Genomic DNA, 23159 nt, shown 5'->3' with positions numbered 1-23159 from the left:
AACATGCTAGCGACATGCTAGTCACTTGCTAATCATGCTAGAAACATGCTAGCACTTGCTAATGCTAGAAAATGCTAATCATTGCTAAGTCATGCTAGAAATCATGCTAGCGACATGCTAGTCACTTGCTAATCATGCTAGAAACATGCTAGAAACATGCTAGTCGCATGCTAATCATGCTAGAAACATGCTAACGACATGCTAGTCACTCGCTAATCATGCTAAAAAACATGCTACTGACATGCTAGTCACTTGCTTAATCATGCTAGAAACATGCTAGCGACATGCTAGTCACTCGCTAATCATGCTAAAAACATGCTAGTGACATGCTAGTCACTTGCTAATCATGCTAGTGCTAGCTGCTAATCATGCTAGAAACATGCTAGCGACATGCTAGTAACTTGCTAATCATGCTAGTGACATGCTAGTCACTTGCTAATCATGCTACCCCCCTGCTAGCGACATGCTAGTCACTTGCTAATCATACTCGCTAATCATGCTAGAAACATGCTACACTTGCTAATCATGCTAAAAACATGCTAGTCACTTGCTAATCATGCTAGAAACATGCTAGCGACATGCTAGTCACTCACTAATCATGCTACATGCTAGTCACTGCTAGTAACTTGCTAATCATGCTAAAAACATGCTAGCTAGAAATGCTAGTCACTTGCTAATCATGCTAGAAACATGCTAGCGACATGCTAGTCACTGCTAATCATGCTAGAAAACATGCTAGCGACATGCTAGTCACTTGCTAATCATGCTAGTCAACATGCTAGCGACATGCTAGTCACTTGCTAATCATGCTAAAAACATGCTAGCTGACATGCTAGTCACTCGCTAATCATGCTAAAAACATGCTAGCGACATGCTAGTCACTTGCTAATCATGCTAGAAACATGCTAGCGACATGCTAGTCTAATCATGCTAGCTGCTAGCCATGCTAATGCTAATCATGCTAGAAACATGCTAGCGACATGCTAGTCACTAGCTAATCATGATAAAAACATGCTAGTGACATGCTAGTCACTTGTTAATCATGCTAGAAAACATGCTAGCGACATGCTAGTCACTAGCTATCATGCTAAAAAACATGCTAGTGACATGCTAGTCACTTGTTAATCATGCTAGAAACATGCTAGCGACATGCTAGTCACTTGCTAATCATGCTAGAAACATGCTAGCGACATGCTAGTAACATGCTTATCATGCTAGCGACATGCTAGTCACTCGCTAATCATGCTAAAAACATGCTACTGACATGCTAGTCACTCACTAATCATGCTAAAAAAACATGCTAGTGACATGCTAGTCACTTGCTAATCATGCTAGAAACATGCTAGCGACATGCTAGTCACTTGCTAATCATGCTAGAAACATGCTAGCGACATGCTAGTCAATCGATAATCATGCTAAAAACATGCTAGTCACTTGCTAATCATGCTACAAACATGCTAGTGACATGCTAGATACCTTGCTAATCATGTTAAGTACATGCTAGTCACTTGCTAATTATGCTAGCAACATGCTAGCAACTTTGCTAATCATGCTAATGACATGTTAGTCACTTGCTTTTAATGCTAGCAATATGTTAATCACTTTCTTTTTTAAACTTCTGAACTTTTCAAAATTTTAAATCTTTTTAAACTTTTTAAACTTTTCAAACTTTCTAAATTTTTCAAACTTTCTGGTCAGGCTTTTTCAAGCCAACTTAAAGTTTGAACACAAACTTTACTATCTAGTTATTATTATTCTTCTGAGCCAAATTTTAAACACTATCTCCTCCTAGAGCTTTCAAGCTAGAACCACCAAACTCGGGTCAGACCTTCAGACTGGTCTGACTCGGGTTGCTATATCTTTTCTAACTGATCCGGCTTATGGTTTTCGTAAACCAGACTACCAAAACCACCTTAAATCCCATAGACTTTCATTGAGGGGGTGCAAACTTTTACAAAATAAGACTTATAATGTATTTAAGTTGTCTACTACCATAGCAAACCTTAAAAACTCTCTACTGAGAATACAGCTAAAACCAGCCTAAGCTGATCAGTTGCTTTGGCTAGTCTCCCAAGCTGGTTTTTAAGTGGTTTTGGCCACTGTCACGCTGGTCTTAGCTGGGTTTTAGCTGGTTTTTACTGAATCCACTGGTTTAAGCTGGTTTTGGCCGGATTAGCATAGAAACATGCTAACAACATGCAAGTTACTCACTAATCAGACTACAAACATACTTCTAACATGGTTTAAAGTGGTTTTGGCCACTGTCACGCTGGCCTTACCTGATCTTAGCTGGTTTTCTTTACTGAATCAACTGGTTTTAGCTGGTTTAGTATAGAAAAATGAAAACAACATGCTAGTTACTCACTAATCAGACTAGAAACATGCTTTTAACATTGTTTTAAAGTGGTTTTGGCCACTGTCACGCTGGCCTTAGGTGGTCTTAGCTGGTTTTAGCTGGTTTTCTTTACTGAATCAACTGGTTTTAGCTGGATTAGAATATAAACATATTAACAATATGCTAGTAACTTGCTAATCAGACTAGAAACATACTTCTAACATGGTTTAAAGTGGTTTTGGCCACTGTCACGCTGGCCTTAGCTGGTCTTAGCTGGTTTTAGCTGGTTTTCTTTACTGAATCAACTGGTTTTAGCTAGATTATCATAGAAACATGTTAACAACATGTTAGTAACTTGATAATCAGGTTAGAAACATGCTTTTAACATGCTTTTAACATGGTTTTAAAGTAGTTTTGGCCACTGTCACGCTGGTCTTAGCTGGTCTTAGCTGGTTTTAGCTGGTTTTGGTTTACTGAATCTTTACTGAATCAACTGGTTTTAGCTAGATTATCATAGAAACATGCTAGCGACATGCTAGTCACTTGCTAATCATGCTAGAAACATGCTAGCGACATGCTAGTCAATCACTAATCATGCTAAAAACATGCTAGTCACTTGCTAATCATGCTAAAAATATGCATGCTAGCGACATGCTACATGCTAACTTGCTAATCATGCTAATCATGCTAGAAACATGCTAGCGACATGCTAGTCACTCGCTAATCATGATAAAAACATGCTAGTCACATGCTAGTCACTTGCTAATCATGCTAGAAACATGCTAGCGACATGCTAATCACTTGCTAATCATGCTAGAAACATGCTAGCGACATGCTAGTAACTTGCTAATCATGCTAGAAACATGCTAGGTCACTTGCTAATCATGCTAGAAACATGCTAGCGACATGCTAGTCAATGGCTAATCATGCTAATCATGCTAATCATGCTAGTGACATGCTAGTCACTTGCTAATCATGCTAAAAACATGCTAGCTAGCGACATGCTAATCAATCATGCTAATCACATGCTAGTCACTTGCTAATCATGCTAGAAACATGCTAGCGACATGCTAGTCACTTGCTAATCATGCTAGTGACATGCTAGGCACATGCTAGTCACTTGCTAATCATGCTAGCGACATGCTAGTCGACATGCTAGTCACTGCTAAAACATGCTAAACATGCTAGCGACATGCTAGTCACTTGCTAATCATGCTAGAAACATGCTAGTGACATAGTCACTTGCTAATCATGCTAGTGACATGCATGCTAGTGCTACATGCTAATCATGCTAGAAACATGCTAGCGACATGCTAGTCACTTGCTAATCATGCTAATGCTACATGCTAGTCACTGCTAATCATGCTAAAAACATGCTAGTCACATGCTAGTCACTTGCTAATCATGCTAGAAACATGCTAGCGACATGCTAGTCACTTGCTAATCATGCTATGCTAGTGACATGCTAGTCACTTGCTAATCATGCTAGAAAAAACATGCTAGCGACATGCTAGTCACTTGATAATCATGCTAGAAACATGCTAGCGACATGCTAGTCAATCGCTAATCATGCTAAAAACATGCTAGTCACTTGCTAATCATGCTAAAAACATGCTAGCGACATGCTAGTCACTTCGCTAATCATGCTAAAAACATGCTAGTGACATGCTAGTCACTCACTAATCAATCATGCTAAAAAACATGCTAGCGACATGCTAGTCACTTGCTAATCATGCTAGAAACATGCTAGCGACATGCTAGTCACTGGTAATCATGATAAAAACATGCTAGGCACATGCTAGTCACTTGCTAATCATGCTAGAAACATGCTAGCGACATGCTAGTCACTAGCTAATCATGCTAAAAACATGCTAGTGACATGCTAGTCACTTGTTAATCATGCTATAAACATGCTAGTTAACATGACATGCTAGTCACTAGCTAATCATGCTAAAAACTATGCTAGTGACATGCTAGTCGTCACTTGTTAATCATGCTAGAAAACATGCTAGCGACATGCTAGTCACTTGCTAATCATGCTAGAAACATGCTAGCGACATGCTAGTAACATGCTAGCGACACATATCACTGCTAGCGACATGCTAGTCACTCGCTAATCATGCTAAAAACATGCTACTGACATGCTAGTCACTTGCTAATCATGCTAAAAACATGCTAGCGACATACTAGTCACTTGCTAATCATGCTAGAAACATGCTAGCGACATGCTAATCACTTGCTAATCATGCTAGAAACATGCTAGCGACATGCTAGTCAATCGATAATCATGCTAAAAACATGCTAGTCACTTGCTAATCATGCTACAAACATGCTAGTGACATGCTAGATACCTTGCTAATCATGTTAAGTACATGCTAGTCAATTGCTAATTATGCTAGCAACATGCTAGCAACTTTGCTAATCATGCTAATGACATGTTAGTCACTTACCTCTAAAGCAACCAAAAGGTATGCTTTATCTCTCCAGCACCGGAATGACATGTTTGATGCACACCAAGGCACCTCTTATAGCCTTTTAGACACCCAGCATTATGGGTTGTAATAGAGCAGTTATTCTCTCTCCGTAGATGTGGATGAGTGTGCAGAAGGTCTGAGCTCCTGTGGGGCTCATTCTTACTGTGTGAACCTGCCTGGAAGCCATCGCTGTCAGTGTGAGAGCGGATTTGAGTTTGGATTTGACGGTCGGACATGTCAGGGTAAGAAACATCTTCATTTCCTGTGCAGTCTGTGATTCGAATTCTACCAAACTTGTGTATTACACATTAGATATGTTCATTTATCATTCAGAGACAAATGTATATTTAATGCTTAACAGGAATTGGGTGGCTTTGAATAAAATTTTTTTTTTAAAAATCATGTCACGCAATTATTCATATAAACTCCCAGACAAATTAATTAATTAATTAATTAATTAATTAAAATTATTTATTTATTTGTTACATTACTTATTTACATTATTGCATATTTTGTTTTAATTTTTCCTTTTATTATACTTATTGTCACAGTCTAAGGCCAAAAGTTATGTGTGTTCATATCTTAAAGAAAACAGTCAATGGCATTGTTTGCAGCTGTATATAATATAAGCTACTTCTGAAAAATACAGTATTTCTATTCAGAGAAAATCCATATAACATACTGTTTCTTGAATCATTATTTATTTAGACTGACAGGATTTTTTTGTTTAATATAAATTATTAAAATATTTTAAATATTAATATTAGTCATTAAAATTAGAGAAAAATGCAAAGTACACTACCTTTTACTACTTAAAGTTTGTGGTCAGTAAATGTTTCTTTTATTCTATAATTTATGCTTTTATTCAGCAAGGATGCATTAAATTGTGCAAAAGTGACTGTAAAGACATTTATAAAGGTGCAAAAGATTTCAAACACATTTAGTTTTTTTTAGTTTTTTTACTTTCTATTCATCAAAGAATGGATCATGGTTCCCACAAAAACATTAAGCATCACAACTGTTTTCAACATTGAAAATAATAAGAAAACCACAATGAGACTAGAGTAATAACTGCAGTAATTTATTCACAAAAATTACATTTTAAAATATATCACAATATTACTGTTTTCACTGTATTTTTGTTCAAATAAATGCAACCTTGTTGAGCAACACAAATGAATGATAGTGTAACTTTTTTTTCCAATATAGAACTGGATGTTGTGGCATTAAACATGCATAATGTGACAACAATTTGGCATCTTACAGTTTTGAATGTTTATTGCTATATACTCTACTGTGCATTTCACATACTGTATTGCACAGCATGCAGCATATGTTAGCTTCTAATAACAAAGTTAGCAGTTTATATGTGACTCAGTCTGAGTTACTTTCTGTCATTGGGATGTGATGTGTTGCTGAGGTTAAATGTTGGTAAAACACAAGCTCATTCTCTCAGCTGAATGCTGTAGGTGAAGGGTTTGCAGTGCAGAGAGAGGCATGGGTAACCAGAGATGCTGGGGAAGGGAGGGTATTTTGAAAAAATGACCCAATGTCCTTGCTCAGGGAATGTGCGTAGGAGACGCCAGCTGAAGAACACAAGGGGGTCAGAGGACAGTTAACTCTTCTCCTTCCTGTTCAGCGTGCTCTGGTCTTTGACGGAATAGTGGGAGTTTGAAGCCTTTAGGCAACAGCTAGAATGACTCACACTAACTTCCTGAGAAGCACTGTTGGTTGAGGTCTAGAGTGAGGGCTGTGTTTTGTGGTTTGTGCAGATGTGGACGAGTGTCGTGACCAGCCGTGCCACACCCAGGCCTTGTGCTCAAACAGTCTGGGATCTTTCCACTGCCAGTGCCAACCGGGATACCATGGAGATGGTTTCCAGTGCCACTTTCAAAATGGTAGTTGTTTGTAGCTTTTTAGATTTTTAACATTGTTTTATTCAAGTAAAGTCCCAAATTATACACTGCAATAAAATGTATTTATTACTTATTTTGCTTACCCCATTTGGCAGATTATTTAGCTTGTTTCAAGCAAAAACTCACTTAATATTGGCTTGTTTTTTCTGAAAACAAGACAATAAATTTTACTTTTCTAGAAAATCCTTCTTGATTTAAGATTTTTTTTTTATGTTTTGGCTGGAAACAAGGCAAAAAGTTCTAAGCAAGAAAAGCTTTTTTTGCAGTGTTTAATATCTGGTTCATTTGCATTATAGGTCGCCCCAAGACCCACTGTGAGCAGCACAGAGACAGTCTTCGTAGCAGAGATGGCGATGTTCCTCTGATAGGAGCCTTCATCCCTCAGTGTGATGAGGAGGGTCAGTACCGGCCCCAGCAGTGCCACGGGTCCACAGGTCACTGCTGGTGTGTGGACAGTAGAGGACAGGAGAGAGCGGGAACCAGAACTCCACCTGGAGCCCCAACAATAAACTGTGATGAGCCTGGTAAGAAACACGCCTCTCTCAATAGGTCATCTGTCCTATTTTATATAATATTTAATTTTTTTAATTAATTAATTGTCATGGGATCTGTTATGGAGCGGTAGCAGTTGCTCTTTTTGTTGGAATATCTCCAAAGTCTAGATGATTTGCGAATGCTGAATGTGATGCTGTTTTTAACAGTTTATATACTATTTTAGTATTTATTAACATTTTGACATATCTTTTATTTTTATATTTTCAGTTTAAATTTTGTCATTAATTTAGTGCAAGTTTTAGTGATTTTCATGTGTATTTTTCATTTTTATAACTTTTTAAAATATATCTATTAATTTAAATGTATTTTTTTTTTTAAGTTTTAGCAATTTTAGAACTTCAACTCAAACTTATTTCATTTCTGTTAGTGGCCAAGGCAACATTTCTGATTTTAATTTTAAAGAGTTTTAAGTTTACATTTTTCAATTAAAGGGGTCATATTATGTGATTTCAAGTTTTCCTTTCTCTTTGGAGTGTTACAAGCTGATCGTGAATAGATATGATTCCTAAAGTTGCAAAGACTAAATTCTCAAACCCAAAGAGATATTCTTTATAAAAGTTAAGACTGGTCCACGCCCATCTTAAACGCCTCGTTTAAACACGACCCCACATCTACATCACTGTGTGGTAAGATTTGCATAACACCGCCCCAAATGTTCACGCAAAGAAAGAAGGCATAACTTTTATTCTCACTGTAGTATTGTTGCTGCTGCCATGTCGTGGACATGCTGGTTTTTTCGCTGTGAAAGCGAAACTATTATGTTTGGCCTTCCAAAAGAGGACACAACTAGAAATCAGTGGTAAAGTTGTTTTTACAACACTGTTCCAAAACAGTTCAAACCAAATATTCAGATGTGTGCAGCACATTTTACGGAGGACGAGGACTGTTTCCTGTGAGAGTAACCTACAATGCCGGTGTTTTGACAAATAATGCTGACTCACAGCCTGTAAGTACGTTTTCATATTTAAAGGATTTGCCTCTAATGATCCAAACACGAGTTTTGAGCAGTGTAGAGTAGCGCTTGTTGTTTGTCATTTCTCCGATTACAAATGCAGACATGGTTTTATGTTTACGCGGCATGGCGTGATGCAGCGCAACGCGTAAAAAGACAGTATAAGTCATTGTAATCAGTAAATATTTCCCCACTAGATGCAACAAATGCTTCGTTTGTAATGGGTTTTCATTGTTTTTGTCTCATCGAGCTGGGACACGGCATCACAGTATGGTAAGGGGCGAAACATATCTGTCACACGCTTGAGGTATTCAGCCAATCACAACACACTGCATAGCTGGCCAATTAGCGTAAACCTCGCTTTTCAGACCGATGAGCTTTGTAAAAATCGAAGCGTTTCAGAAAGGCGGGGCATAGAGGAGAAACAATAATGTACAGTATGTAGAAAATAATGTGTTTTTGAACCTTAAACCACATAAACACATTTCATTACATCAAATACACAAAATAATGTTCTTTTTTTAGCGACGTCATATGACCCCTTTAATATTTGGTTTTATTTTAGTTTGGGGAGGTTGAATGTCATCAGAACCACCAGAAACATGAATTTTATCAAAAACTCTTTAACTTCACTGAAGTAACTTTATGGCTGAGATTTTTGTACTTGGGGTGTGATAGGAGAATAACAAACTCTTTTCTATCCCAAGTGCGTCCAGAGCGTCCTAAGACCCACTGTGAGCAGCACAGAGACAGTCTTCATAGAGGAGATGGTGGTGTTCCTCTGATAGGAGCCTTCATCCCTCAGTGTGATGAGGAGGGTCAGTACAGGCCCCAGCAGTGCCACGGATCCACAGGTCACTGCTGGTGTGTGGACAGTAGAGGACAGGAGAGAGCGGGGACCAGAACTCCACCTGGAGCCCCAACAATAAACTGTGATGAGCCTGGTAAGAAACACGCCTCCCTCAATAGGTCATCTGTCCTATTTTTATATAATATTTCATTTTTTAAATTAATTCATTGTCATGGGATCTGTTATGAAGCGGTAGCAGCAGTTGCTCTTTTTGTTGGAATATCTCCAAACTCTAGATGCTTTGCAAATTTTAGATGCTGTTATTTTAACATAAATGATATAAATTTTTTGGGATTTGTTAACATTTTGACATACAGTAGCTTTTATTATTATATTTACAGTTTAAATTTTGTCATAATTTTAGTGCAAATTTTAGTGACTTTCATACATGTATTTTTAATTTTTATAACTTTTTTAAATATATCTATTAATTTAAATGTATTTATTTTTAAGTTTTACCAATTTTAGAACTTCAACTCAAACTTATTTCATTTCTGTTGGTAGCCAAGGCATCATTTCTGAATTTAATTTTAAAGAGTTTTAAGTTTACATTTTTCATTTAAAGGGGTCATATGATGTGATTTCAAGTTTTCCTTTCTCTTTGGAGTGTTACAAGCTGTTCATGAATAGATAAGATTCCTAAAGTTGCAAAGACCAAAGTCTCAAACCCAAAGATATATTTTTTTCAGAGGTTAAAGACTTGTCCACGCCCTCCTAAAACGCCTCGTTTAAACATGACCCCACGTCTACATCACTATGTGGGAAGATTTGCATAACACCGCCCCACATGTTCACGCAAAGAAAGAAGTCATAACTTTTATTCTCGCTGTAGTATTGTTGCTGCTGCCATGTCGTGGAGACACTGTGTGTTTCGCTGTGAAAGCGAAACTACTTTGTTTGTCTTCCAAAAAAAGACACAACTAGAAATCAGTGGTTACGTTGGATTTACAACACTGTTCCAAAACAGTTCAAACCAAATATTCAGATGTGTGCGGCGCATTTTATGGAGGACGAGAACTGTTTCCTGTGAGAGTAGCCTGCAATGCCGGTGTTCTGACAAATAATGCTGACTCACAGCCTGTAAGTACGTTGTCATATTTAAAGGATTTGCCACTGATGATTCAAACACAGTTTTGAGCAGTGTAGAGTAGCGCTTGTTGTTTGTCGTTTCTCCGATTACAAATGCAGACATGGTTTTATGTTTACGCGGCGCTATGTAACCTAATGCGTAAAAAGACAGTATAAAGGCCTGTTCACACCAAGGACGATAACTATAAAGATAACGATAAAGATAAAGTTCTAAAAATCGTTTTCAGTATTAAAGAACAGCAGAGTTCACACCACAACTATAACGATAAAGACAAAGAAAAACAATATCGTTGGAATCACTTTCAAAATGATTTTTTTCCCAGCTGATGAATGATAAAAAATTGACAGCCAATCAGAATCCATCCTGCTGTAATGAGCTTGAGAATTTAAAGCACCAAAAGAGCGTGCGCTTAGAATAAAAAGTAGATATCGTTCGCTGGTGTGGACACTAATATCGTTATCTTTATAGTTATCTTTATAGTTATCGTTCTTGGTGTGAACGGGCCTTTAATCATGATCTATAATTATGTCCCCACTAGATGCAACAAATGCCTCATTTGTAATGGGTTTTATTGTTTTTGTCTCGTCACTCCGGGATACGGCATCACAGTATGGTAAGGGGCATAACATTTCCGTCACACGCTTGGGGTATTCGGCCAATCACAATGCACCGGATAGCTGGCCAATCAGCATACACCTCGCTTTTCAGACCGATGAGCTTTGTAAAAATCAATGCGTTTCAGAAAGGCGGGGCATAGAGGAGAAACAATAATGTACAGTATGTGGAAAATAATGTGTTTTTTTAAACTTAAACCACATAAACACATTTCATTACTTCAAATACACAAAATAATGTTATTTTTTAGCAACGTCATATGACCCCTTTAATATTTGGTTTTATTTTAGTTAGGGGAGTTTGAATGTCATCAGAACCACCAGAAACATGAATTTTATCAAAAAATCTGTAACTTTACTGAAATGACTTTATGGCTGAGATTTTTGTACCGAGGGGTGTGATGGGAGAATAACAAACTCTTTTCTATCCCAAGTACATCCAGAGCGTCCCAAGACCCACTGTGAGCAGCACAGAGACAGTCTTCGTAGAGGAGATGGTGATGTTCCTCTGATAGGAGCCTTCATCCCTCAGTGTGATGAGGAGGGTCAGTACAGGCCCCAGCAGTGCCACGGGTCCACAGGTCACTGCTGGTGTGTGGACAGTAGAGGACAGGAGAGAGCGGGAACCAGAACTCCACCTGGAGCCCCAACAATAAACTGTGATGAGCCTGGTAAGAAAAAGGCCTCCCTCAATAGGTCATCTGTCCTATTTTTATTTACTCATGTGATGGGAAAGCTGAATTTTTAGAATCATTACTCCAGTCTTCAGTGCCACATGATCCTTCAGAAATCATTCTAGCATGCTGAGTTTATGCTCAGGAAACATTTCTTATTATCAGTGTTGGAAACAATTGTGCTGGTTAATATTTTTGCTGAAACTGGATTGTTTGATGAATAGAAAGTTTAAAAGAACAGCATTTATTTTCAATATTTGTTCTTGTAACAATGTAAATTTCTTTACTGTCACTTTTGATTGATTTCATGCATCTTTGCTCAATAAAATTATTAATTTCTTTAAAAAAAAAATCCTCCGTACAAATTCGACATAAACTAGTTATCTGGGAAAACAGGCCCTTACCCTGAGTTTAAGGAGGATAGCATAAAAATGTGAAGAGATACATCTTTATTGTTGTAGACATATTGCATTCTTCTTTACAAAAATGTAGGATTTTAGGGAAGGTCGAGGTATGTCAAAACCATCTGTGTTTACATGGGCAATATTAACATCTGCAATATTATGATCAAATCAGATAATAACTTTTTTGGAGTTTAGAGTTTGGCAACTCATAAACTTGCACAAACCTTTTCATTTCATGTAAACAAAGGGTTGTTCAAAAGAGTGTAATGGAGAAATAACAATCCCTTGTGTATCTTGTGTGCTCCTAGTGCGTCCCAAGACCCAGTGTGAGCAGCACAGAGACAGTCTTCGTAGAGGAGATGGTGATGTTCCTCTTACAACAGCCCCAAACCCCAATTCTGATGAGGAGGGTCAGGTACAGGCCCCAGCAGTGCCACGGGTCCACAGGTCACTGCTGGGGTGTGGACAGTAGAGGACAGGAGAGAGCGGGAACCAGAACTCCACCTGGAGCCCCAACAATAAACTGTGATGAGCCTGGTAAGAAACATGCCTCCCTCAATAGGTCATCTGTCCTATTTTTATATAATATTTAATTTTTTTAATGAATTAATTGTCATGAGATCTGTTATAGAGCGGTAGCAGTTGCTCTTTTTGTTGGAATATCTCCAAACTCTAGATGCTTTGCAAATTTTACATGCTGTTATTTTAACATAATTTATATATATATATATATATATATATATATATATATATATATATATATATATATATATATATATATATATATATATATATATATATATATATAGAACTTCAACTCATTATTACGATCATTTAAATAGTTCACAAGACAACATTTCAAATTTTAATTTCAAACAGTTGTAATATTAACAGTTTTCATTTAAAGGGGTCATATGATGCGATTTCAAGTTTTCCTTTCTCTCTGGAGTGCTACAAGCTGTTCGTGAATAGATAAGATTCCTAAAGTTGCAAAGACTAAAGTCTCAAACCCAAAGAGCTATTCTTTATAAAAGTTAAGACTGGTCCACACCCTCCTAAAATGCCTCGTTTAAACATGAACCCACGTCTACATCACTATGTGGGAAGATTTGCATAACACCGCCCCAAATGTTCATGCAAAGAAAGAAGGCATAACTTTTATTCTCGCTGTGGTATTGTTGCTGCCATCTTGTCATGGACACGCTGGTTTTTTAGCTGTGAAAGCGAAACTATTATGTTTGGCCTTCCAAAAGAGGACACAACTAGAAATCAGTGGTTAAGTTGTATTTACAACACTGTTCCAAAACAGTTCAAACCAAATATTCAGATGTGTGCGGCGCATTTTACGGAGGACGAGGACTGTTTCCTGTGAGAGTAGCCTACAATGACGGTTTTTTGACAAATAATGCTGACTCACAGCCTGTAAGTACGTTTTCATATTTAAAGGATTTGCCACTGATGATTCAAACACGAGTTTTGAGCAGTGTAGAGTAGCGCTTGTTGTTTGCCATTTCTCCGATGACAAATGCAGACATGGTTTTGTTTACACGGCGCGGCGTGATGCAACGCAACGCGTAAAAAGACAGTATAAGTCATTATAATCAATAATTATGTCCCCACTAGATGCAACAAATGCCTCTTTGTAATGGGTTTTATTGTTTTTGTGTCATCGCGCCGCAACACGGCATCACAGTATGGTAAGGGGCGAAACATTTCCGTCACACGCTTGAGGTATTCGGCCAATCACAACACACTGGATAGCTGGCCAATCAGAGCACACCTCGCTTTTCAGACCGATGAGCTTTGTAAAAATCGAAGCGTTTCAGAAAGGCGGGGCATAGAGGAGAAACAATAATGTACAGTATGTAGAAAATAATGTGTTTTTTGAACCTTAAACCACATAAACATATTTCATTACATCACATACACAAAATAATGTTCTTTTTTTAGCGACGTCATATTACCCCTTTAATATTTGGTTTTATTTTAGTTTGGGGAGGTTGAATGTCATCAGAACCACCAGAAACATGAATTTTATCAAAAACTCTCTAACTTTATTGAAGTAACTTTATGGCTGAGATTTTTGTACTGATGGGTGTGATAGGAGAATAACAAACTCTTTTCTATCCCAAGTGCGTCCAGAGCGTCCTAAGACCCACTGTGAGCAGCACAGAGACAGTCTTCAGAGCGGAAATGGTGGTGTTCGTCCTATAGGAGCCTTCATCCCTCAGTGTGATGAGGAGGGTCAGTACAGGCCCCAGCAGTGCCAAGGGTCCACAGGTCACTGCTGGTGTGTGGACAGTAGAGGACAGGAGAGAGCGGGAACCAGAACTCCACCTGGAGCCCCAACAATAAACTGTGATGAGCCTGGTAAGAAACACGCCTCCCTCAATAGGTCATCTGTCCTATTTTTATATAATATTTCATTTTATAAATGAATTAATTGTCATGGGATCTGTTATAGAGTGGTAGCAGCAGTTGCTTTTTTTGTTGGAATATCTCCAAACTCTAGATGCTTTGCAAATTTTAAATGCTTTTATTTTAACATAAATTATATACATTTTTTTGGATTTATTAACATTTTGACAAAGCTTTTATTATTATATTTACAGTTTAAATTTTGTCATTATTTTAGTGCAAATTTTAGTGATTTTCATACATGTATTTTTAATTTTTATAACTTTTTTAAATATATCTATTAATTTAAATGTATTTATTTTTAAGTTTTAGCAATTTTAGAACTTCAACTCAAACTTATTTCATTTCTGTTAGTAGCCAAGGCATCATTTCTGATTTTAATTTTAAAGAGTTTTAAGTTTACATTTTTCATTTAAAGGGGTCATATGATGTCAATTCAACCTTTCCCTTCTCCTTGTAACAATACAATCATTAAAACAATAGATAAGATTCCTAAAGTTGCAAAGACCAAAGTCTCAAACCCAAAGAGATATTCTTTATAGAAGTTAAAGACTTGTCCACGCCCTCCTAAAACGCCTCGTTTAAACATGACCCCACGTCTACATCACTATGTGGGAAGATTTGCATAACACCGCCCCACATGTTCACGCAAAGAAAGAAGGCATAACTTTTATTCTCGCTGTAGTATTGTTGCTGCTGCCATGTCGTGGAGACACTGTGTGTTTCGCTGTGAAAGCGAAACTACTTTGTTTGTCTTCCAAAAAAAGACACAACTAGAAATCAGTGGTTAAGTTGGATTTACAACACTGTTCCAAAACAGTTCAAACCAAATATTCAGATGTGTGCGGCGCATTTATGGAGGACGAGAACTGTTTCCTGTGAGAGTAGCCTGCAATGCCGGTGTTCTGACAAATAATGCTGACTCACAGCCTGTAAGTACGTTTTCATATTTAAAGGATTTGCCACTGATGATTCAAACACGAGTTTTGAGCAGTGTAGAGTAGCGCTTGTTGTTTGTCATTTCTCCGATTACAAATGCAGACATGGTTTTATGTTTATGCGGCGCGATGTAACGCAATGCGTAAAAAGACAGTATAAAGGCCTGTTCACACCAAGGACGATAACTATAAAGATAACGATAAAGTTCTAAAAATCGTTTTCAGTATTAAAGAACAGCAGAGTTCACACCACAACTATAACGATAAAGACAAAGAAAAACGATATTGTTGGAATCACTTTCAAAACGATTTTTTTCCCAGCTGATGAACGATAAAAAATTGACAGCCAATCAGAATCCATCCTGCTGTAACAGCCTGGCCAATCAGTGTACACCTCGCTTTTCAGACCGATAAGCTTTGTAAAAATCAATGCGTTTCAAAAAGGCGGGGCATAGAGGAGAAACAATAATGTACAGTATGTGGAAAATTATGTGTATTTTGAACCTTAAACCACATAAACACATTTCATTACTTCAAATACACAAAATAATGTTCTTTTTTAGCAACGTCATATGACCCCTTTAATATTTGGTTTTATTTTAGTTAGGGGAGGTTGAATGTCATCAGAACCACCAGAAACATGAATTTTATCAAAAACTCTGTAACTTTACTGAAATGACTTTATGGCTGAGATTTTTCTACTGAGGGTTGTGATGGGAGAATAACAAACTCTTTTCTATCCCAAGTGCATCCAGAGCGTCCTAAGACCCACTGTGAGCAGCACAGAGACAGTCTTCGTAGAGGAGATGGTGATGTTCCTCTGATAGGAGCCTTCATCCCTCAGTGTGATGAGGGTCAGTACAGGCCCCAGCAGTGCCACGGGTCCACAGGTCACTGCTGGTGTGTGGACAGTAGAGGACAGGAGAGAGCGGGAACCAGAACTCCACCTGGAGCCCCAACAATAAACTGTGATGAGCCTGGTAAGAAACACGCCTCCCTCAATAGGTCATCTGTCCTATTTTTATTTACTCATGTGATGACAAAGCTGAATTTTTAGAATCATTACTCCAGTCTTCAGTGTCACATGATCCTTCAGAAATCATTCTAGCATGCTGAGTTTATGCTCAGGAAACATTTCTTATTATCAGTGTTGGAAACAATTGTGCTGGTTAATATTTTTGCTGAAACTGGATTGTGTGATGAATAGAAAGTTCAAAAGAACAGCATTTATTTTCAATATTTGTTCTTGTAACAATGTAAATTTTTTTACTGTCACTTTTAATTGATTTCATGCATCTTTGCTCAATAAAATTATTAATTTCTTTTAAAAAAATCCTCCGTACAAATTCGACATAAATTAGTTATCTGGGAAAACAGGCCCTTACCCTGAGTTTAAGGAGGATAGCATAAAAATGTGAAGAGATACATCTTTATTGTTGTAGACATATTGCATTCTTCTTTGCAAAAATGTAGGGTTTTAGGGAAGGTCGAGGTTTGTCAAAACCACCTGTGTTTACATGGGCAATATTAACATCTGCAATATTATGATCAAAACAGATAATAACTTTATTGGAGTTTAGAGTTTGGCAACTCATAAACTTGCACAAACCTTTTCATTTCATGTAAACAAAGGGTTGTTCAAAGGAGTGTAATGGAGAAATAACAATCCCTTGTGTATCTTGTGTGCTCCTAGTGCGTCCCAAGACCCAGTGTGAGCAGCACAGAGACAGTCTTCGTAGCAGAGATGATGTTCCTCTGATAGGAGCCTTCATACCTCAGTGTGATGAGGACGGTCAGTACAGGCCCCAGCAGTGCCACGGGTCCACAGGTCACTGCTGGTGTGTGGACAGTAGAGGACAGGAGAGAGCGGGAACCAGAACTCCACCTGGAGCCCCAACAATAAACTGTGATGAGCCTGGTAAGAAACAATAACTCTGAGAAACTCTAACAAACTAAGATCCAATAATAAGTTATTGCTTACTGTCCCTCGTACTCATTTAAAGTTAAAAGGGGATCAGGCCTTTGCTCGTGCGGTGGCCAAGGCTCTGTAATAGTCTTCCTCAGGAACTTAGAGAGGTCACATCTTTAAATGCTTTTAAAATTGAAGTCAAAAACTACTTCTTGTCTTTATCCTTTGAGAGGGTGGGCTAATCTTTGTTGTTTAATAGGATATGCCTTGTTTTAAGTTGTGTGTTTAATGAAGTGTTTTTTGATAGTACAGCACTTTGGTCTGCAGGTGCAGTTGTAAAGTGCTCTATAAATAAAGTAAATGAATGAAACAGGCCTTCCTCAATAGGTCATCTGTCCTTTTTTATATAATATTTCATTTTTTTAAATAATTAATTGTCCTGGGATCTGTTATAGAGTGGTAGCAGTTGCCCTTTTTGTTGGAATATCTCCAAACTCTAGATGCTTTGCAAATTTTAGATGCTCTTATTTGAACATAATTTATGTAATTTTTTGGGCATTTATTAACATTTTGACATAACTTTTATTATTATATTTTCAGTTTAAATTTTGTGGCATTATTTTAGTGCAAATTTTTGTGATTTTCATGTATGTATTTTTAATTTTTATAACTTTTTAAAATATATCTATTAATTTAAATGTATTTATTTTTATTTAAGTTTTAGCAATTTTAGAACTTCAACTCAAACTTATTTCATTTCTGTTAGTGGCCAAGGCAACATTTCTGATTTTAATTTTAAAGAGTTTTAAGTTTACATTTTTCATTTAAAGGGGTCATATGATACGATTTTTTAAGTTTTCCTTTCTCTTTGGAGTGTTACAAGCTGTTCGTGAATAGATAAGATTCCTAAAGTTGCAAAGACTAAAGTCTCAAACCCAAAGAGCTATTCTTTATAAAAGTTAAGACTGGTCCACACCCTCCTAAAATGCCTCGTTTAAACACGACCCCACGTCTACATCACTATGTGGGAAGATTTGCATAACACCGCCCCAATTGTTCATGCAAAGAAAGAAGGCATAACTTTTATTCTCGCTGTGGTATTGTTGCTGCCATCTTGTCATGGACACGCTGTTTTTTTCGCTGTGAAAGCGAAACTACTTTGATTGGTCTTCCAAAAGAGGACACAACTAGAAATCAGTGGTTAAGTTGTATTTACAACACTGTTCCAAAACAGTTCAAACCAAATATTCAGATGTGTGCAATGCATTTTACGGAGGACGAGAACTGTTTCCTGTGAGAGTAGCCTACAATGCTGGTGTACTGACAAATAATGCTGACTCACAGCCTGTAAGTACGTTTTCATATTTAAAGGATTAAACACTAATTATTAAAACACTAGATTAGAGCATTTTGTTTGTCGTTTCTCCAATCACAGATCACACGTAAAAGACAGTATAAGTCTTATTCAATAATTATGTCCCCACTACATGCAATAAATGCCTCGTTTGTAATGGGTTTTATTGTTTTTGTCTCGTCACGCCGGGATACGGCTCACAGTATGGTTAAAGGGCATAACATTTCCGTCACACGTGTGAGGTATTCGGCCAATCACAACGCACCGTATAGCTGGCCAATCAGCGTACACCTCGGTTTTTCAGACCGATGAGCTTTGTAAAAATCAATGTGTTTCAGAAAGGCGGGGCATAGAGGAGAAACAATAATGTACAGTATGTGGAAAATAATGTGTTTTTTGAACCTTAAACCACATAAATACATTTCATTACATCAAATACACAAAATAATGTTCTTTTTTAGCAACGTCATATGACCCCTTTAATATTTGGTTTTATTTTAGTTTGGGGAGGTTGAATGTCATCAGAACCACCAGAAACATGAATTTTATCAAAAAATCTGTAGCTTTACTGAAGTAACTTTATGGCTGAGATTTTTTCTACTGAGGGGTGTGATGGGAGAATAACAAACTCTTTGCTATCCCAAGTGCATCCAGAGCGTCCCAAGACCCACTGTGAGCAGCACAGAGACAGTCTTCGTAGACGAGATGGTGATGTTCCTCTGATAGGAGCCTTCATCCCTCAGTGTGATGATGAGGGTCAGTACAGGCCCCAGCAGTGCCACGGGTCCACAGGTCACTGCTGGTGTGTGGACAGTAGAGGACAGGAGAGAGCGGGAACCAGAACTCCACCTGGAGCCCCAACAATAAACTGTGATGAGCCAGGTAAGAAATAGGCCTCCCTCAATAGGTCATCTGTCCTATTTTTTATATAATATTTCATTTTTTTAAATTAATTAATTGTCAAGGGATCTGTTATAGAGCGGTAGCAGTTCCTCTTTTTGTTGAATTATTTCCCAGGGTTTGTACAAGGTGCTTAAAGTGCTTGAATTTCTTTAATTTTACTTTTTTTTAAATTTAAGTCCTGGAAAACCCTTGAAAACAGCCATGTATAGAGAAGGTACTTGAAAAGGTATTTTAATTTTTAAAGGGCAGTATATATGAAATGAGTGTTTTGTTTTTTCCCTCGATAAAACTATATTTTTATGCAAAATTAATGAATCAGGACGTCTGATATAAATACAGAGCTGTTTCTCCTTGCTTTTAGCAGCACACGAGATCTCGCGATATTACTCCTTGAGGTGAAAAGCGTTCTTGCGATTTTAGTATAAGTTGTGTTTGTGGTAAAACTTTTGATAGTGCTTGCATTATATTGTTCGGTCTTGTATTGCATGTGCTGTTCATTTGGGTTTCATTTGACAACGCATATAAAGTCTGACGCATTTTGTACTGCACTGTCATCGTTTACAAGCGCGGAGCGCATCTCCATCTCAACCACTCGGGACACAAACTCTTCCTCTGCATATGCTGTGAGTTTGTGTTGCTTAACATTCATCTAGGAAAACAGTGCATGTTATCTCACTAGATTTGTAATGTAAATCATTTATATACCTATGCCAACACAGGAGAATACATAAACATATTTATAAGTATGCGATTTGTTGTACATCGCGATTTCAAAATAAAAGTTCAAAACTTCAAACCCTCGCTCAGAGTTTGCAGGTGGCCAAATATTAAAATTACATGGATTTAAACTTCCTTGGATCACGCTGTAAAGTGAAGCGTCGCTAGGCCGTTGGTGCCCTCTGCAGGTGTTTGTTATAATATATAATAAACTTAAGTTGGTTATGTTCATATATGTTCATATTTTATCAGGGTTGTTCAATAAAACCCATGTAATTACTTGGTTTTGATACTTTATTTGAACAAACTATTATTGCCTCATCGTTAGTTTATATATAAATAATCATACTAAAGCCTGTTTTTCACTTAGGTCTATTTGTATTACTAAAAAATATCAGATTACTCAATTGTCCAAATAATCAGTAGATTACTTGATTACCAAAATAATCATTAGTTACAAGCCCTAGATTAGTTAAAAAAATTCAAAATACAACTGCATTGTTTTGATTTGTGTGATTAAAAGACAAATATTTTGTCATTTTAAAAAAATTGTTTTTTTAAATAGTATAAAAATATTGTCTCATTCTAGTGAACCAAGTATCTGTATATCTTGTGAGCTAAGTGTATTGTCACCCACCCTAGTGTTGATAAGTGGTGATATAGCTCATAATTTCCCAAGTGTATGATACAGCTTTCATTCTTCAGGTCAATCATATTCATGAAAAAAAAAATCAATTTGAATAAGGAAAGCGATAACTTTGCCATAATATCCTTTCAAATGTTAAAGTTGCCACAGTCATTGTATGATTTTGTGCTGCACTTTATTTGTGCCTTTTTGTTTTATTTGTTTATTAGAATTTGAAAGATAATAACAATATTGTTTGATGTGAGATCTCTGATTTTAGTCCTTGAAAACCAAAAAATTAGAGCTTGAAAAGTCCTTGAAAGTCCTGGAATTTAATTTTGCAGTTTCTGTACGAACCCTGATTTCCAAATCTCCAAATTCTAGATGCTTTAGAAATTGTAGATGTTATTTCAATATAATATATATATACTGTTATAGTATATATTAAAATTGTGACATGGTTTTATTTTTATATTTTCAGTTTTTCTTTTAATATTTCAGTCTAAGTTAGTTTTTCTACTGATGGGTGTGATGGAAAAATAACAAACTCTTTTCTATTCCAAGTGCATCCAGAGCGTCCCAAGACCCACTGTGAGCAGCACAGAGACAGTCTTCGTAGAGGAGATGGTGATGTTCCTCTGATAGGAGCCTTCATCCCTCAGTGTGATGAGGAGGGTCAGTACAGGCCCCAGCAGTGCCACGGGTCCACAGGTCACTGCTGGTGTGTGGACAGTAGAGGACAGGAGAGAGCGGGAACCAGAACTCCACCTGGAGCCCCAACAATAAACTGTGATGAGCCTGGTAAGAAACACGCCTCCCTCAATAGGTCATCTGTCCTATTTTTATATAATATTTCATTTTTTAAAATTAATTAATTGTCATGGGATCTGTTATGGAGCGGTAGCAGTTGCTGTTTTTGTTGGAATATCTCCAAACTCTAGATGCTTTGCAAATTTTAGATGCTGTTATTTTAACATAATTTATATATATATATTTTTTAGTATTTATTAACATTTTGACATAGCTTTTATTTTTATATTTTCAGTTTAAATTTTGTCATTATTTTAGTGCAAGTTTTAGAGATTTTCATGAGTGTATTTGTCATTTTCATAACTTTTTTTTAAATATATCTATTAATTTAAATTTATTTATTTTTATTTAAGTTTTAGCAATTTTAGTACTTCAACTCAAATTTATTTAATTTCTGCTAGTGGCCAAGGCAAAATTTAAAAGAGTTTTAAATTTACATTTTCATTTAATATTTGGTTTTATTTTAGTTAGGGGAGGTTGAATGTCATCAGTTACTCCAGAAACATTAATTTTATCAAAAACTCTGTAACTTTATTGAAGTAACTTTATGGCTGAGATTTTTCTACTGAGGGGTGTGATGGGAGAATTACAAACTCTTTTCTATCCCAAGTGCATCCAGAGCGTCCCAAGACCCACTGTGAGCAGCACAGAGACAGTCTTCGTAGAGGAGATGGTGATGTTCCTCTGATAGGAGCCTTCATCCCTCAGTGTGATGAGGAGGGTCAGTACAGGCCCCCGCAGTGCCACGGGTCCACAGGTCACTGCTGGTGTGTGGACAGTAGAGGACAGGAGAGAGCGGGAACCAGAACTCCACCTGGAGCCCCAACAATAAACTGTGATGAGCCAGGTAAGAAATAGGCCTCCCTCAATAGGTCATCTGTCCTATTTTTTATGTAATATTTCATTTTTTTAATTAATTAATTGTCATGGGATCTGTTATAGAGCGGTAGCAGTTCCTCTTTTTGTTGGAATATCTCCCAGGGTTCGTACAAGGTGCTTAAAGTGCTTGAAGTACTTGAATTTGACTTTTTTTTTTTTAAATTTAAGTCCTGGAAAACCCTTGAAAACAGCCATGTTTTGAGAAGGTACTTGAAAAGGTATTTTCATTTTTAAAGGGCAGTATATATGAAATAAGTGTTTTGTTTTTTCCCTCGATAAAAGTATATTTTTATGCAAAATTAACGAAGCAGCACGTCTGATATAAATACAGAGCTGTTTCTTCTGGCTTTTAGCAGCGCACGAGATCTCACGATATTAGTATAAGTTGTGTTTGTGGTAAAACTTTTGATAGTGCTTGCATTATATTGTTCGGTCTTGTATTGCATGTGCTGTTCATTTGGGTTTCATTTGACAACGCATATAAAGTCTGACGCATTTTGTACTGCACTGTCATCGTTTACAAGCGTGGAGCACATCTCCATCTCAACCACTCGGGACACAAACTCTTCCTCTGCATATGCTGTGAGTTTGTGTTGCTTAACATTCATCTGGGAAAACAGTGCATGTTATCTCTCTAGATTTGTAATGTAAATCATTTATAAACCTATTCCAACATAGGAGAATACATAAACATATTTATAAGTATGCGATTTGTTGTACATCGCAATTTCAAAATAAAAGT

At 37.0% G+C, this 23159-nt stretch overlaps 1 protein-coding gene across 17 annotated transcripts in view; it reads left to right on the top strand.

Moving 5' to 3' along the window:
• nid2a (nidogen 2a (osteonidogen)) overlaps positions 1-23159 on the top strand; it is a 65436-nt gene that overhangs the window by 30531 nt on the left and 11746 nt on the right. For 2 of the 17 annotated variants that reach the window (XM_042741924.1, XM_042741922.1), the window contains exons 10-20: positions 4923-5051; positions 6582-6707; positions 7022-7249; positions 8940-9176; positions 11221-11457; positions 13998-14234; positions 15967-16200; positions 16914-17138; positions 19129-19365; positions 21293-21529; positions 22158-22385. In XM_042741924.1, coding sequence (XP_042597858.1) covers positions 4923-5051; positions 6582-6707; positions 7022-7249; positions 8940-9176; positions 11221-11457; positions 13998-14234; positions 15967-16200; positions 16914-17138; positions 19129-19365; positions 21293-21529; positions 22158-22385 — 2355 coding nt within the window. Of the gene's footprint in view, positions 1-4922; positions 5052-6581; positions 6708-7021; positions 7250-8939; positions 9177-11220; positions 11458-12279; positions 12402-13997; positions 14235-15966; positions 16201-16913; positions 17139-19128; positions 19366-21292; positions 21530-22148; positions 22386-23159 lie in introns of all 17 variants that reach the window. The other 15 variants (XM_042741919.1, XM_042741917.1, XM_042741935.1 and 12 more) reach the window with 13 other exon arrangements.

The sequence above is a fragment of the Cyprinus carpio genome, chromosome B17 (genome assembly GCF_018340385.1).
Source record: "Cyprinus carpio isolate SPL01 chromosome B17, ASM1834038v1, whole genome shotgun sequence".
Taxonomy (NCBI): Eukaryota; Metazoa; Chordata; class Actinopteri; order Cypriniformes; family Cyprinidae; genus Cyprinus; species Cyprinus carpio.
The sequence above is the reverse complement of the archived record's forward strand: the minus strand, read 5'-3'. Positions and strand labels throughout refer to the sequence as shown.